Source organism: Bos indicus, chromosome 28 (genome assembly GCF_029378745.1).
Source record: "Bos indicus isolate NIAB-ARS_2022 breed Sahiwal x Tharparkar chromosome 28, NIAB-ARS_B.indTharparkar_mat_pri_1.0, whole genome shotgun sequence".
In the NCBI taxonomy this organism is placed as follows: domain Eukaryota; kingdom Metazoa; phylum Chordata; class Mammalia; order Artiodactyla; family Bovidae; genus Bos; species Bos indicus.
In genome coordinates this window covers 23773424-23791345 of record NC_091787.1, presented here as the reverse complement: position 1 = coordinate 23791345, position 17922 = coordinate 23773424, and the positions used below count along the sequence as shown (strand labels likewise).

The 17922-nt window shown below is 36.3% G+C and overlaps 1 protein-coding gene across 6 annotated transcripts in view; it reads left to right on the top strand.

Moving 5' to 3' along the window:
* The window catches only part of CTNNA3 (catenin alpha 3), a 1976430-nt gene that overhangs the window by 521542 nt on the left and 1436966 nt on the right, over positions 1-17922 (top strand). For all 6 annotated transcript variants that reach the window (XM_070781776.1, XM_070781778.1, XM_070781775.1 and 3 more), the window contains one exon: positions 8340-8603. In XM_070781776.1, the coding sequence (XP_070637877.1) occupies positions 8340-8603 (264 nt within the window). The remainder of the gene's footprint in view (positions 1-8339; positions 8604-17922) is intronic.

Genomic DNA, 17922 nt, shown 5'->3' with positions numbered 1-17922 from the left:
TTTTCTTATCAGCCTTATTCTAAAACTGAGTTAAGGAATAAGTTTGTTTTCTGAGTTGTATTAGGTGTGACAATTATTTGTTAGGAAGGAATGCCTAAAATGTGTATTTTCTTTTGGGCCACTACAGAACCTACAGTCTGTCCTTAGACAGACTTTGTGAGAGATAATGAAGCTAATGACAATAACAAAAAAAATAGTGTTGGGTAGAAAGAGCATTAATATAGGAGCCAATCCTGGATCTTATTCATAACTGGGCCATTAAATGAGAGAAAATAGTGTTTCCCTGTAGGAAGCATTACAGCTATTTAATGAATGTTGGCTTTACTAGAAACAATCAGCAATACCACATTTTATTAATTTAAAAAATAATAGTACTTTTTATATCTTCTCAAGGTATTCTTTGTGAAAGAATAACTGGAAACATATTAAGCAGGATAAACCACTCCATGAATGTAAAGTATTATTAACTAAGAAGTTGCATCAATGTCCCTGGGCTTGATCCCATTTATACTAAGTAACTCTATTCATTTTCTGAGATATGCCAGAATATTTGGGAAGCCATGATTTATTTCTCTCAAGTGAGTTACAGAAACTTATATAAGGAATTATAAAGATAATGATAATTATTGATCCTTGACTAGATATTAAAATTCAAGATAACTCTCACAGGTACTAATTAATCTATATGGGAAAAGTTTTCTGACTTACAGATATTTGAATTTTTATTAGATTAAGTGATAAAGTATATGCACAAATGGAAGGAAGCATGAAGCACAGCAAGTGGATCTTATTGAAGTAGCTCATTTTTTAGTGCTTTCTGCTTATTCCTTTTACTATAATCATATGATAGATGACTTCAGATAATATTTATTTTTAGATATAAATTTTAGGCAAATAATAGATTAATGCATACTATATTTCTTTCAGATGGATAGAAAATGAATGCAGTGCATTTCTGAACTTTATATATATATTTTCTTAACTGACACAATAGTCTGCATCAGAATTAAGTAATATTGCTTTCCTAGGAGGTTTCTTTGGAGTTTTAATATTCACTTTGGTGTATTTCAACTACTCAAGGTATGCATTAAGGCTCAGAGTACATACCCTGGGGATATTTCAATACGATCATTATATAGTTTCTCAGTTTTCTATTTGAATTTGAAGAATTCTTTTATTTTCTTCTTTATTGATTTTATTCTATTAACATGAAATAGAAAATGAGAAATAAGAATAGAAAAATCAGTGAAGGTCTTTCTCTGCTGCTTAATAATGTTTTGATTATAAAATCTTCCATTTTTTTAATCTTTATTTTTTCCTCAGAACCTTCTTTTTATCTTTGCAGTCTGTTCTTGTTTCACCATATTATATCCCTCAGCTCAGTTAATGCTAAGTATCCACTTTCTAATTTATGTTGGGGAAAAACATTTAAATTAGCAGGTGTTTGCACTATTTTGATTTCTAATAGAACATGAAGCTGCCCAGTCCAGTGAAGCAGTTAGCAGGCGGCATCTTGGCAGAAAGAAGATGGGATAAAAGCCAACCAAGAATGGAATCCAAATAGCAAAGTATCCATTAGACTTTTCTGCTGTATATCTCTTAGTCTTAAGAAAACAAAACTGCTCTTTTATGAGCTCCCATCCCTCTACTACCAGAGTGCTTTTGTCAGCTCCAGAAATTTCATTTAAACACCTGGAAGAGAAAAAATAATGCACATATAGTTCTGCTTTGTTGAGCAGGGTATCTGCTGAGCTATCCACTTGAGCCGGAATGTAGCTTAGTAAGGAAGTTTTCTCTGATTCTTTGAAATGTGTGTTTGTTCAAGGGTGTATGGAATCAATTGCTGTGAAAATCCTTTAGCTTTGCCCTTTCTGATGGCCAAGTTATAGGAACTTTCCCTTCTTATTTTTGAACCATTTAGATTTTTTTCTGTTTTAAACAGAAGTCCTTAAATGGGTCGATGATATTTACAAATGTATTTCATATCCAACTTTTTCATCCTTCTCATAATATCATGGGAAATGTAACATAACAGGTCTATATAGCTTTTTATACCAGTGACTATGTGCTTGGCTTTAGTAACACTTTTGTTTTGTTTGATTTTTGATATAAAATTTTTAAATTGAAGTATAATATGCATTCATGAAATGTATAGCCTATATGCATACAGGTCAATTAATTTTTCAAGCTAAACATACCACCTCCAAGGTAACAAGTACCCAGGGCAAGACACTGAGAATTGCCAGAATTCAAATGATCCCTTATGCCCCTTTCTAGTCTCTAATCACTCTCAAAGAATAAACACTATACTGATTTCTAAATTATAGATTAGCTTTGCTGACTTTGAACTTTATATAGACAGACTCAAATAAGATTAATATGTACTCTTTATGTCTGGTATTTTCATTCCATATTTTATATTGTGGCATGTAACTGCATTTTGTTCATTCTTATCACTTTGGGTTGCTCCTAATTTGGGTCTATATGAAGAGTATTTCTATGAACAATTGTATATGACTTTTAGTGAACATGAAAATATTTCCATAAATGTGTATCTTCTCCCAGGAGTGGAACAAAGTTGGCTTGTGGGAATGTACATATATATTAAATATATATATATATTTATATATATTTAGTAGACACTATCAGTTTTCCAAAGCAGTTGTATCAGTGATTTCACTAAAATTTGATGTAAAGATAGATATAATTTAATTGTACTCTTTAGCTTTTTGTAGAATTATCATGTGCAAGTTTGTCTAGACTCTCTGGATTATGTATATTTTCCATATATTTGTTTTCTTGAAATAATCATATCCCAAGTTTCTTACCCTTTCTGAGTATAACTTCCTCTTGCTTATTTCTTACTAATTTTTCTATTTGTTTCTTCAAAAATGATTAAGATCCTTATATGTGCCGTGTACTGCTAGATAATGGATTAAAAAATAACTAAGCTATGTGCTTGCATTCAAGGGAAGTGTAATAAAGTGAGGGAGACAGCAATATGAATAGATGTATTTTTAATTGATTTCACTAGAATCTAAAATGCTTCTTCCTTGATCTATTGTTTCTATATTTAGTAAAGAAGTTCATCAACAACTTGTAAAGTTCATTTATAATTTCTATACTGTTAAAAAATCATGGATACTCCAATACAAATTTCCCTTTTTTGAAGAAAATTGACCCTGTATTTTTAGCTCCCTCATACAGAAGTCATACAGTCTTCCAAGTTGCACTTTTTTTTAAAATTTTAATTCATTTTTTAGAATATAGTGACCATAATTATCCACAGTATTTGGGGCCCTAAACTCTAAGATATGGATGTGTTTTTGCTTGCTTCTTTGTTATTTTTGAGAGTTCAATATCTTATGATGTCCTTTTTGTTAATTTACAATACATATTTAGGTTTTTGGGCTAGCCCAGAAAACTTTCAGTTTTACATCTGCAAGAAACAACTTATGATTACTCCCAGGTTCTCTTTTTTGTAACATTTATCCTGGTGAAGGCCTGGTGAAGGCCCTGTAACTCCCACACACATGACTTTAGCTCCCAACTATAAGCTACTGATCCACCGATTTCTATTTCTTGTTCAATTCTCAATCCATGTATAGTACATTTTTATTTGGATAGTATGCTGGCATCTCACATTTGGCAGATAACAAAATGTACTTTACCTTACTCTTTCAAATGCATTATTCATCCCATATTCTCCATCTTAGTGAATGCATCACGAGGTACACAGTGGTTAAAACAATTTTCTAGAAGCTTCTAGATCCCTTCATTCCTCTTCCCCATCTAAGTATCACAGTGTCTTACCTTTTTCCCTCATAAATATTTCTGGACCCATCCTACTATGGGCTAGCAATAGTGTTCAGCATTTAGGCCCGCACTGTCTCTTGCTTGGATTATTGCATGGTCTTCCTGACTGAAATTTCATTGTCTCTGGTCACTAAATGGTCACTGCTAGAGCAATCTTTGAAGAACACACATCTGAGCTGTAGCACCCACAGTTCTTGAGCGTGGCATCTGCTTGCCTTTCTAGAGGGATTCATCACCATTCTTGCTCAGCGTCCCTATACTTGTAGTGGTACTTGCAGTAGCATGCAGGCTCCTTGCTCTGTTATGCCTCAGGCCTTTGGACATGCTGTTTTCTCTACACTGTTCACAGGAATAATTTTTGCTCACTGTTTAAGAGTCTTCTCCTCTGACAAATTTTCTTCAATTCCCCTCAATCTGAAGAACTTTCCTCTATGCTATCAATAACTCTATTTTAACTCCCATGTAAATTTTTTGTTTTCCCCTTCTGATCTGTAAGCTCTTTATTTTGCTTGCTTAACATTTAGCACACTGCCTGATATGTACAGGGGGGCTCAACAATACTGTTGAATGAACAGTTGAATTAATTAACTGATAGCTTAGAGCCCTCCGTTTTTATACTTTATGATCTTTAAAATCCCTAAATATATTTTGTTCTCTTTCCAGGGTTAAAACTCATATGTTGCTTCTATACCCACTTGCACAGACTTGTAAGATCTTCTTTTTAAGTCCCATCTGTGTATTTCTTCATCAGCTGGAAGCATTTAATGTCTCCCTAACTTGGAAATCTCATGTAAGCTTTTTTCTTCTGGAGCATTAAAAAAAGATATTAAATAAGTACCAATCCTCAAGATGCAGTTCTTTACAATTCTTCATCCAGAGAAATCCCTAATTGACCCTACCATTTAATTCCTATTTTGACCTGGCTTTAAATTTAAGTATAAATAGACAACTTATGAACCTTTCATGTGATCGTTAAAACAAAAGAGCCACAACTTTTGTTTAGAAGTGTGACATTCATTAGCTGTCCTTTTATTTGTGTGCTTATTTACTACATTAAATTTATCCTTTGGGATGTCTTTTAGGAGAAATAACCTTGTCTTCTCAATTTTTCTTTCCTAAACTCTGTAACCTGCCTTTTTCCACCTGCTGCCATAATATGATATTTTTGTTACATTCACTGAACTTTTCTCACAAGCTTTGTTGGCTTGCTATTTAGGCTATCAGTGCTCATTAAGAATTCTGAAATTGCTTTAGGCAGAGATAACAAAGTATAGGCTCAAAAGCTGAAATATATTACAATTTTTAAAACTTCAAAGTTCCTAGAGCATAAAAATTAGCATAGTTAACAGTGATATATATATAGCTACTATCAGAGTAAAAGGAATAATGTTTTAACTTTATCCTTATTTGTAATAATACATGTTCACCGACTTTCATCTTCCAGAAACTACCTAAACATTGACCTTGTCATTCTAAATAGAGAAGTATAAGGTGTAAGTCATTTCAGAAGAAGTTAAATAGTTATAGCTATACTGTAATATGCGGAGAATTTTCTTCAGTTCTTTCTGAATATTTATACATGGTGTCATTATTCCTTGGAGGAGTGTACATCCTTTTTAAACATTAAATTATTTTTCCTCTAAGTCACATTGAGATAAATGTAGATAAAGGATCCACCTGCTAATGTAGGAGAAGCAAGAGATGTCAGTTCGATCCCTGGGTTGGGAAGATTCCCTGGAGTAGGAAATGGCAACCCACTCCAGTATTCTTGCCTGGGAAATTCCTTGGACAGAGGAACCTGGCAGGCTACAGTTCTTGGGGTCGCAAAGAACTGGACATGACTGAATGAGTGCGCGTGCGCGCGCACACACACACACACACACACACACACACACACACACACACAGAGTTGTACAAAACTGTTGGGAATATGAAAATCACGGGCTATCACAGAACAAAAACAGTGCCCCAAGTGTGATAAATTTTAGGAATAAAATATTTCTGAACTTTTCCTGTAATTCCCTACTACTTTACAAGCATATTCCAATTCTGTTATGCTACTTACTGAACCCCCTTACCAGGTTGGCAGGAGTACAGTTATCATCATTTTTACAGATGGAAACACAGACACTGAAAAGCCGACTTGCCCAGCTTGGAATACTAATGACAGAGCTGAAACTTGAACCCAGACCAGAAATCTAGAGGGGAAATCATAGCAAGTCAGGAAAACCATGCAGTGTCTTTTCTGGGTAATTAATGAGTATGAACAGTGAATTGACAGCTACTTCTAACTGTCCTCCCTGCATCTTGTAAAAAAGTGAATCTCTCTCAAAGCCCACCTGAAGTAGCAGACAGCCTTTATTTTCAGAAAGGAAGGAGCTAAAATATAGTAGTGCAGCCATTTATTAGCCTCAGGTAGCATTATTCAAAGGTAGCAGAGTCTTGTGAAATAGTCATGGGATTTGCAATCAGAAGATTTAAGTTTACATCTCAGTTCTTCTGCCAGCTTTTTAATCTCCTGATACTAAATACCTGTTTAGTTAAAATGGGGCTGATAATACCAGCCTAACTGCCTCAAGGGGTGTTGTGATGATCAGTGAAATACTATCCAGAAACACTTTATAAACTATAAATCATTGTATAACACAAGTCCTCATCCTTGTATAATAGCAAGTGAGAGAAATCCTTTCCCTGCAAGAAGCTGTTAAGATCATGTTTTAGCAGTTTGTGTTACAATGCAAGAAATGCTACATTGAGCTCAGTCAGTTGGCCCAGGAACCCATACCATACCTAACTTTCTGACAGATAAAATTTGGGGGTATGTCAGATAATAATTAAATGCATAGTTTATGATTTTTTCTACCCCTAATTCTGAGTTTCCAAACTTTTTAAAGGTATTACTACCTTTGAGGCAATAAATACAAATCACTGTGTAACAAATCATGGAAAGTTAATGCGTAAGATCCTGGAGACATCACTCTTGAAGGAAGCCAGTTTTCTCATCTTTAAAAAGAGGAATAATATGTACCATGAGTTTTTATAAGTATTACATTAGATATTATGTGTGGAATGCATAAATTATTGTTCAGTTCACTTGAGTTAGTTTTCTTTACACTTTTTATTTTATATTAATAATTTTAGATTTCTCGGAAAGTTGCAAAGATAATACAGAAATTTCTGATCTACTCTTCTGATTTCCTCCACTGTTAATGTCTTACATTTGCCACAATGAGCATCCATTGATGCATTACTGCTAACTAAACTCTGGACTTTATTTGGCATTCATTAATTTTTCCATTAATGTCTTCTTTCTGTTCCAGGATCTGATCCAGGGTTCTATGTTGCATTTAGTTTTCATGTCTCTCCAGTTTCCCCTGCTCTGTGATACTTCATCAGCCAGTCCCTTTGTTTTCTATGATCTTAATCGAGGAATACTGTCCAGATATCATGTAGGATTTTCCCCAATCTGGGTTGTTTGTTGTTGTTTTTTCATGATTAGATTGAGACTATGGGCTTTGGAGAGAATTCCGGGCAGGTGAAGTACTCATCTTGTCACAATATATCAAAAATCACCCGATATCCTTGTGACATCATTGATGATGTTAACGTTCATCTCTTGGCTAAGATTGTACTTGCCAAGGAATTTTCCTGTAGATTTGAGCTGGTTTCAATCCACTATCACTTACATAGGACTTTCTCTTTCCTCTCCTCCCACTGTTTGAAATGCTTTTTATTTGTATTTATTGCAAATGTCATCTCTGAGGAATTATCTCCTCTGACCACCCAAGCTAAACTAGCTTTTCTTCTTGTCAGTTGCTGACACTCACTTTTGTGTTTTCTTGATAGAATTTGTCATTACCTGAGATTGTCTTATGTATTTGTTTATGTAGTTTATCATTTGCTTTCGGTCCCCTTTCCCTCAAACAAGAATATAAGCCTCAGGAGAACAAGGTCCCTATAGGATAATTCCCTTCTGTGCACTTGACATCTAAGAACAAGGGCTAGCATATACTAAATGCTCAATAACTATATGCTGAATAAATGTTGAAGAAAGAAAGATCTAAGATTAATTTACTAGCAAGTATTTCTGAAAAATAATGAAAGATAGCTGAATGGTGTGAGGTTTAATTTAATATCCTTAACTGGTTTAGTTTTAACAAAAACATTAAATGGAATCATCATGTGTATGCAAATAGGTAATCAGCATCCTTGGAATTGAAGCCCTCTTATAATTCAGTTAATAATGTGAATGCCAGAGTATTTTTCTGACATAAGTATATGACTGACACATGTAAAAGTTAGTTATCACACATCCGTACCATTGTGACCTTTATTTGCTAATTGTCTCAGCTTTATAGAACTTTTAACAGATTCAAGAGTGTAGAAATAATTTATGCTCTTAAGTTTAACTTATAGTTATGACTTCCTAGTGTCTATTATCTTTTTGTTTATATTGGCAGAAAAATGGAGCTTCTTTGTATAAATCTTTCTTCCATAACCTCTCTTTTTATTTCTCTCCTCAGGACCTAAAATCTCCAAATCAGAGGGATGAAATTGCAGGTGCCCGGGCCTCATTGAAGGAGAACTCACCCATACTTCATTCAATTTGTTCAGCTTGTTTGGAACATTCTGATGTTGCATCCCTTAAAGCTAGCAAGGACACAGTTTGTGGAGAAATTCAGAATGCCCTCAATGTAATTTCAAATGCTTCACAGGGCATCCAGAACATGTTAGGCCCACCAGAGCCTCAGGCAGCAACACTGGGAAGTGCCCTTGATGAGCTTGAGGTAAGTTGAGAGAAAATTAAAATGTGATTTGATATACCAGTAAGAAAATAATTAAATGTGTGTGTTTTAAGATGCTTGGGTTGGAGTTCAGAGTATGAGTAAATAAAAATCCTACTCAGTCTCAATCATTGTTTGTGTTTTCCAGGGAATTGATTAGCAGGTAGATATTCTACCAGTAAGGAGAAGGAAATGGCAACCCACTCCAGTATTCTTGCCTAGAGAATCCTGTGGACCGAGGAGCCTAGTGGGCTGCCGTCTATGGGGTCACATAGAGTCAGACATGACTGAAGTGACTTAGCGTGCATGCGTGCATGCATTGGAGAAGGAAATGGCATTGCATTCCAGTATTCTTGCTTGGAGAATGCCAGGGATGGCGGAGCCTGGTGGGCTGCCGTCTATAGGGTAGCACAGAGTCGGACATGACTGAAGTGACTTAGCAGCAGTAGCAGCATTCTACCAGTGGGTTTCCTGGGTGGCTAAGTGGTAAAGAATCTGCCTGCAATGCAGGAGACATGGGTTCAATCCCTGGGTTGAGAAGTAGGAAATGCCAACCCATTCCAGTATTCTTGCTTGGGAAATTCCTTGGACAGATGAGCCTGGAGGATTATGGTCCACGGGGTCGCAAAAGAGGCGACACAACTGAGTGACTAAACAACAACCACATTCTATCAGTAGACTTCTGATTCCTTTACATCTCTTCCAAGGATGTCAATGAATTTAAATTGTGATTGTTAATTATATTGATATGACTTTATTTTACATAGATCAGTTTATGAAATATAGAATTTATTCATTCCACGAATACTTACTATTGAACTGTTCTTTCTGCTTGGGGTATAATTGAGCACCGCTCTCACGACCTCTTTACATTTTAGTCTGGACTAGGGTGGCTAGTCAGAGAAGGTGATGGTACCCCACTCCAGTATTCTTGCCTGGAAAATCCCATGGACGGAGGAGCCTGGTAGGCTGCAGTCCATGGGGTCGCTACGAGTCGGACACAATTGAGCAACTTCACTTTCACTTTTCACTTTCATGCATTGGAGAAGGAAATGGCAACCCACTCCAGTGTTCTTGCCTGGAGAATCCCAGGGACGGGGAAGCCTGGTGGGCTGCCGTCTATGGGGTTGCACAGAGTTGGACACGACTGAAGCGACTTAGCAGCAGCAGCAGCAGGGTGGCTAGTGAATATTAAGGCTAAATTTTGTAAGAAGAGCAAGCTGGATTTGACAATTCAAATTAGTTGTAGGGTGTGAGAGAAAGGAAAGAGTCATGGCTGGTGTTGCAGTTTAGATCCTTTAGAAGCACACACTAGACAGAGTTTGGGATACAAGGTGTTGTTAGGAATTAATGTCTATGAAAGAAGAGGAAGGGAGCAGGACTGAGTAGAGGAATAAGTCTACCTGTGAGCTGGACCTCCAAAGCTGAACCAGTGAGCAAGGAGCTCTGACGTGAGTCTTAACCTCAAGTGTATCTTGTCGGGCAAAAATAGTCAAGCCTCTTTCAGTCACTGGAGGCAGGTCACCCTGCCCTGGAAAGGGTTTGACCTGCAGACATGGGGAGTGGGGATAACCTCTCTGCAGCTGAGGCAGATCCTAAAGGAACTGACAGCCAGGGACATTTGCTGGTCTCACTCTCCACAGCTAGGCAGCAAGTCCTACCTGGAAGGGAGACGTGGGCAGTACTTCTCTGTTCCTACCACAGATAATTACCAAGTTTTTGTTGTTGTTGTTTGTTTATTTTTTGGCTTGAGCAATTGGATGAGTTTTTATCGACTATGATGGGGAAGAAATGGGTGAAGTCAGTTTTGAGAGGAAGATCAGCAACTTAGTTTGCAAAATGTTGAGCTATTTCTCAGACATTCCAGTATAATGTCAAAGATTATTGGTTATCCAAGTCAGATATGTACTTGTTTAATGGAAGACAATTCTATATAATGCTTAAAGATAAGGGTTCAGGAGACCAAATACCTGGGTTCCTATCCGTGCTGTGGTGGTTGCTGCCCATGCAATCTTAAGTAAGCTATTTTATTCAACTCTTAATTTTCTAATTTCCTGCCTATAAATTGAAAATAATAATAATATGCCCTATACTTTAGTGTTGTCTGACTCAGTGAATAATAATACATGTAACAATGCTCATAGCAGTGACTGGCATATAATGAGTTCTCAGTAGATTTTAGCTTTCATTATTAGTGGCAGAGGTGACTATTTGGAAGCAGATACTTACATAATGGGAAAAAAAAGCACAATTAAAATTACTAAAGTTTTACTGATAACTTAAACAAGCACACAGCCTATAATTCTTGTGTTGTTCTTAACATTATTACTTTCACAATAAACTTATTAGATATATAATTCATTTAAATTTAAAATAACCTTTCCATATGCTTTTACTTTAGTCACACATCTTAAACAGGCATTTTCATTTCTAATCATATTAAATTCCTAATTGTTGGCATCAATGAAATAATCTATTAAGTTCCCAATTATTACCATTAATGTGAAAATTTTAGGACCTATTTGTCTAGATGAGGTGGAAAAATAACGATGGTTCTTTAATAATACCCAATCATCTAAATGTTTGCCCTGTGTAATCAATACTTGGTAAACTTGTCTATTAGATGAGTGTTTTGTCTTCACAATAAGATTGAAAAATACCCTGTAGGCAAGATTATGTTTTCAACTAATTTTATACCAGTGATACTAGCTGAACATTATATCTCCCATGGAACAATATGTAGAATTTTTTGATAGCTAAACATCTAACATAAGTTTATCACTTTTTACAAGTGTCCATTATAAGTGGGGGCTTCCCAGGTGGTAAAGAATCTGCCTGCAATGTAGGAGATGTGGGTTCACTCCCTAGGTCAGGAAGATCTCCTGGGGAAGGAGATGGCAACCCATTTCAGTATTCTTGCCTGGAAAATCCCATGAACAGAGGAGCTGGAGGGCTACAGTCCATGGGGTTGCAAAGGGTTGGACTCAACTTACTCACTAAATAACAACAAACCATAGAAGTGGTTTTTTGTTGTTGTTGTTGTTATTGTTGTTTTACAGAAAATAAAACAGATTTATATAAGTTTTTTTCAAATCAGAAGGCTAGTGAGTGGTAGTAATCAGGATCTAGTCTGTCTGACTTTTGAAGATATTTCTAACTTCTGTGTTATACTGAATTCTCACAGGTAGACATTAATGTGCTTAATTAAAATTCAACAAAATTTATTCTACAATTCTTAGTTTATTGGAGCCATCAGAAAAATTATAAATGTAACTTAGCCCCAAAGATGGCATAACTTTTTATTGAAAATTTATTTTCTGGGTACCTGTGTTACTTAAGTGTAAATAGTCTGTATATGGGGAGTGACTAGAATGGTGAGGTGAAATTTGCAAGAGTGGACAGATAGGATTGTGTATCACATTTTCATAGTACTAAACCGAATTGTGTCAGAGGATGCTTGTGTAAAACCAATACAATATTGTAAAGTTAAAAAATAAAAAAATAAAAATAAAAAAAATAAAATGTGAAAAAAAAAGAGGTCCAGTTTATCTCAGATACTTTTTTCTGTATTAGAAGAAGGCAGAAGATTTTGAAATTGTCTTCCTTCAGGGACTTCTCTTTTGTCACTTTAGTTGAAAGTGATAGGCGAGAAATGGCAGTGGTTGGAGAAAAGGAAAAAGTAATATGTGTGTGTGTGTGTGTATGTGTGTGTGTGGCTTGGATGAGAATGGGCATACGTATAGTGATAGAGACTTTCTTTTCGTAAGATAAGTGGCTGACTCCCTTATCAAGGCAGGGTGGAATTTCAAATATATTGCCCAGAAATCCCAATACGGTCTCAACAACCTTTGAAATTCAGTTCCAGTCAAAGTTAGAGACAGAAAGCTGATATAAAAATGCCTAAATTTTATGAATTAGAACACAGTCTAGGCTAAATCAATTAATTTATTTGAAAAGCTAATGTGAATTATAGAGTGTTATTTCTGCATTTATGACTGAATGAGAATTGAGAAGTGTCCAATTGTAGATTAACAGAATTTTGAATGTATTTTAAGTCAGAAACTTTGCCAGTGAAAATTGCTTTGAAACTTCAAGTCTACTAAGGTGTATTTGCTCTTGTGTGTAAGGAAAACACAGCTTTTATAATCATAATCCACAGAATTATCCAGATTCTCTTGTGATAAAGATGATAATGACAAAGGAGTTTTGTAGTATTGTGTCATTTTCAAAGAGCTGTCAACTTTGTATTCTTATCTTCTTTCTATGTATTCATTTATGTGTCATCATTCATATATTCCTTTATTCAGTGTTGTATCCCCAACATCTGGGACAATGCTGTATATATAGTAAATATCAATGAATGAATGAAGGAAATAATGAGTAAAGAAATGGTGCCTGTCATTTTGCAATATAGGAGTGAAGAGTATTTTTTCCTTATCCTTGTTTTTGCACTTTTCTCCAACTTGTAGTGTATGTTGTTAGAGTATGTACTCTATTTTGCCTAACTTTTAACTGGGCTGCAAATTTATAGTGAAGAAAACCACAGGGAAAAATAGCTGGATGATATGCTGCTCAGATTCCTTTCTGTCATAAGAGAGCCCAAAAAGAAAAAAATCTTTTCCCAGTAGCTTTCTTGCTTTAGTTTATGTTCCATGTAACTGCCAAGCTATGCTGCCTTTTACTAAGAGTAATAATTCTGAGATATGTAGACCCTGTATTATATTTTTACCTGAGAGAGAAAACAGGACCTCTATTAATCAAATTAGTGTTTAGGAGCTAAAGAAAAATAGGCATCAGTAATATCTAGAAGCAATTTAATATGAAAACATCGTTTGGGTTTTAGGAATATGGTGAGCTAGAAGAACTAAAAATAATAGATAAAACATTTTTAACTATGTGTATAATCTGATGGGTGAATTAGGGAAATTTCCTGGGGCCAGCCAGGTGCTAAGAGCACAAATCCAAACTAGCAGGCCAGCATCTGCATTGTGATAGGCAATACAGGGAATTTCTTTTGCATTATTGCCTGTAACTTGGATTTTGAAAGATCATGAACTAAGGACAAAAGACAAAGCCTATTCGCTGAAAAGGCACATGAGACCCTTCCAAGAATCTGAGAATCCTTTTATTTGACCATCTCACTGGATAAACAACAAAAACACTAGCCTCTACAGCAGGAGGTAGTAGGAAAACTTGACTGGCTTAATTTGGCCCTAGGTGGTTCAGAAAAAAAAAAACAAAAACAAAAAACGAAAAACAAAATCCTGGAAATTTTGTAGTCTATTCTTACCTGGACTTTGAGTCAAAAGTTATATTATCTGTGTAGCCTCTAAAACTTCAGCTGAAAATGTAAAGGATCCTGTTTTGGTAATACATGGAAGTAACTGCCAGAAGTAAACTCAAATTCTGCACCATACTCTCAGTCCACAAAATATTCTCATCCAAGTTCAAGGGAAATAAGTTGTCATAAGACACACAAATAAGCAAGATACATGAATGAAGTTTTGTAGAAATAGCAAACTGCAGAATCAGATCTGAAAACACTGCAGATACTGAAATAGTAAGATAATAAATGTAAATTAGTATGCTTAATAAATATTATTTTCTCATTTACTCAGTAAAGTATGAAGACTGTAATGAAGAAACAAAAGTCTATCAAAATTGATCAGGCAGAACTATCTAAAATGACAAACATATTGTGAAAAATTCAATAGTTAGGCAAAACAAGAGATTAGATAGCAAATTAATGATCTGAAAGATGTATTTGAAGTTATTTGCAATACACCACAGAGACACAAAATGAGATGTTTAAAAAAAAGTTGAGATGGAGGATAGTGTGACAAGATCTAAAATAATCTGATATAAGATACAGAAGAAGAGAAGTATAAAATAAATCCTAAGAATTTCCTAGAACTAATGGAAGACAACAAAATCCATAGTTAAAAATTCCAATAATTTCCAGGCAAGATATATAGAAAGAAATCCATATTTATAAATATTGTAATGAAACTGAAGAACACCAAATGCAAAAAGAACATTTTAAAAAGAAAATAGGGTTAGCTTTATTCTCAGCAAAATTGCCCCTGGAGAAGGAAATAGCAACCCATTCCAGCATTCTTGCAGTGGCAACCCACTCCACCCAATCCCGTGGACAGAGGAGCCTGGCGGGCTACAGTCCATGGGGTTGCAAAGAGTAGGACATGACTGAATGACTAAACCATCACCACCAACAGCAAGATTGCAGAATAGGAGGCTCCTGACTTTTCCCTCTACCCATAAACACACTGAGTAAATAACTACACATCTATCAGTCGCCTCTGAGGGAAATCCAGAAAATAGTTGAGAGATACCTGCATGTTGGTTAACTAAGAAAATGCCCACCTCAAAAGAGTCAGGAAAAACTGAGACACACTCTCATCATAAACTCCATTCTTAACACAACCTCATACAGTTGAGAGGAATCTCCCAGCTTCTCCTTGAGGAGAAAAGATTTTGCCACATATCTAGCACTCCAACTTTTCTGGCTGTTATCAAAGGGACTGTCTTTTAGCTTGTCTATATTTGGCACCTGATGGAGCCCAGTGTTTGCTAGACCTTTGGGGCCATAAAGAACAAAAAGGTAGTTTTCAATTAATTCATGTAGCTCTCCCCACTGGCTCAGTTTAGAATGAGCAGGCAATAAAGTCCAGCTTCCAGTTCTCCTTGGAAGGGATTAGAATGCACGTAACTTTTCTTGCCTGGAGGATCCCAGGGATGGGGAAGCCTGGTGGGCTGCTGTCTATGGGGTCGCACAGAGTCAGACGCAATTGAAGCAACTTAGCAGCAGCAGCAGCAGCAGCAGCATCTTTTCCACTTGCCGACCAGATTCTGGCTTCTAACTCAGCTGTCTTTGGGAACTGATGAGATAGGCAATCACTAGTCTCCTAGGACTTTGAACCTGCATGTGGGCACTTTCCATGGCTTTTCTTCTGGCTTACTCCAGTGAAATAACCAACTCTCCATCTTCTTCCTGAAAGGAGTTGGACTACACATCTAGTATAGTAGACTTTTCTGACTACTGGCTGAAGATCTAGTTTCTAACTTGCCTGCCTCTGGGAGCCAATGCAGCCATACATTCTCCAGTTTCTTGGGGTCCACAGAGAACAAAGTGGCAGTTTTGAATGAGCCCTCCTGAACCCTGTTTCCACAACTCCTTTCCCAGGCTGGTGCCAGCAATAAAGCACAGCTACTAGTTTCTTCCTGGTAGGGGTTTGATGACAGATCTAGTGTCCCAGCTTTTCCAGTTAGACTAGCACAAAGATTTGAGAAGCATCCAGATTAGCTGGATGGGCTGATTATTGGGGTTCATCTCTTACTTGAGACCAGTCCCTCAACTTAGAGAGGTGGCTATTTTATCTAATACATAGAAATCAACAGAAATAGTTAAGGAGAAAAAACAAGGAAATATGTTCCAAATAAAAGAACAAACTCTCCAGAAGTCGACTATAGTGAAATAAAGATTTGTGATATACCAAACAGATAATCCAAAATAATGGTTAGGAAGATGCTCAGTGAGGTTAGCAGAGCAACTTATGAACAAAGTAAGAATTTTAACAAAGAGGAAATGATGAAAAAACAAGCATATCATAGAGCTGAATAATGCAATTGGATAAAAAAAAATCAATAGATGGAGTTTAGCACAGACTAGATCAAGCAGGAGTATGACACAGCTGTATATTATCTCCCTATTTATTCAACTTATATGCAGAGTATATCATTAATGAGCTGTTTCCACTTTGAGCTTGCAAGAGAACAGTAAACAAACCTAAAAGGAATAGAATATGAGGAGAAATTGATTACATCACAAGCAAAAGAAAGATTCTATAGTGAGGGTCAACAAAGACAAAAGCATGTTATTTGGAAAGACTAATAAAATTGATGACTTGTTGGTGAGCTATATTAGGAAGAAGGATTCAGTTCAGTTCAATCACTTAGTCGTGTCCGACTCTTTACCCTGTCCATCACCAACTCCCAGAGTTTGCACAAACTCAGGTCCATCAGATTGGTGATGCCATTGAGCCATCTCAGCCTCTGTTATTCCATTTTCCACCTGGCTTTGATCTTTCCCAGCATCAGGGTCTTTTCCAATGAGTCAGTTCTTCACATCATGGCATGGGGCCAAAGTATTGGAGCTTCAGCTTCAGCATCAGTCCTTCCAATGAATATTCAGGACTGATTTCCTTTAGGATTGACTGGTTGGATTTCCTTGCAGTCCAAGGGACACTCAAGAGTCTTCTACAACAGCACAGTTCAAAAGCATAAATTTTTCAGTGCTCAGCTTTCTTTATGGTCCAACTCTCACCATACATGACACCTCAAAAAACCATAGATTTGACTAGACAGAACTTTGTTGGCAAAGTAATGTCTCTGCTTTTTAAGAGCCATCTAGGTTGGTTATAGCATTTCTTCCAAGGAAAAAGTATCTTAATTTCATGACTTCAGTCACCATCTGCACTGATTTTGGAGCCCAAGAATATGGTCTCTCACTGTTTCCATTGTTTTCCCATCGATTTGCCATGAAGTGGTGGGAACGATGTCATGATCTTCATTTTTTGAATGTTAAGTTTTAAGCCAGCTTTCTTACTCTCCTCTTTCATCAAGAGGCTCTTTAGTTCCCCTTTGCTTTTTGCCATAAGGGTGATGTCATCTGCATATCTGAAGTTATTGATATTTCTCCCTGCAATCTTGATTCCAGCTTCTGTTTTATCCAAACCAGCATTTCATATGATGCAGGGTGACAATATACAGCCTTAATGTACTCCTTTCCCAATTTGAAACAAGTCCATTGTTCCATGTCTGGTACTAACTGCTGCTTCTTGACTTACATATTGATTCCTCAGGAGGCAGGTCAGGTGGTCTAGTATTCCATCTCTTGAAGAATTTTCCACTGTTTGGTGTGATCCACACAGTCAAAGGATTTAGGATAGTCAATGAAGCAGAAGTAGATGTTTTTCTGGAATTCTATTGCTTTTTTGATGATCCCATGGATATTGGCAATTTGACCTTTTGTTCTTCTGCCTTTTATAAATCCAGCTTGAAAATCTGGAAGTTCTCAGTTCACGTATTGTTGAACCCTAGCTTGGAGAATTTTGAGCATTGCTTTGCTAGTGTGTGAGAAGAGTGCAAATTGTATGGTAGTTGGAACATTCTTTGGCATTGCCTTTCTTTGGGATTGGAATGAAAACTGACCTTTTCCAGTCCTGTGGCCACTGCTGAGTTATCCAAATTTGCTGGCATATTGAGTGCAGCACTTTCACAGTATCATCTTTTAGGATTTGAAATA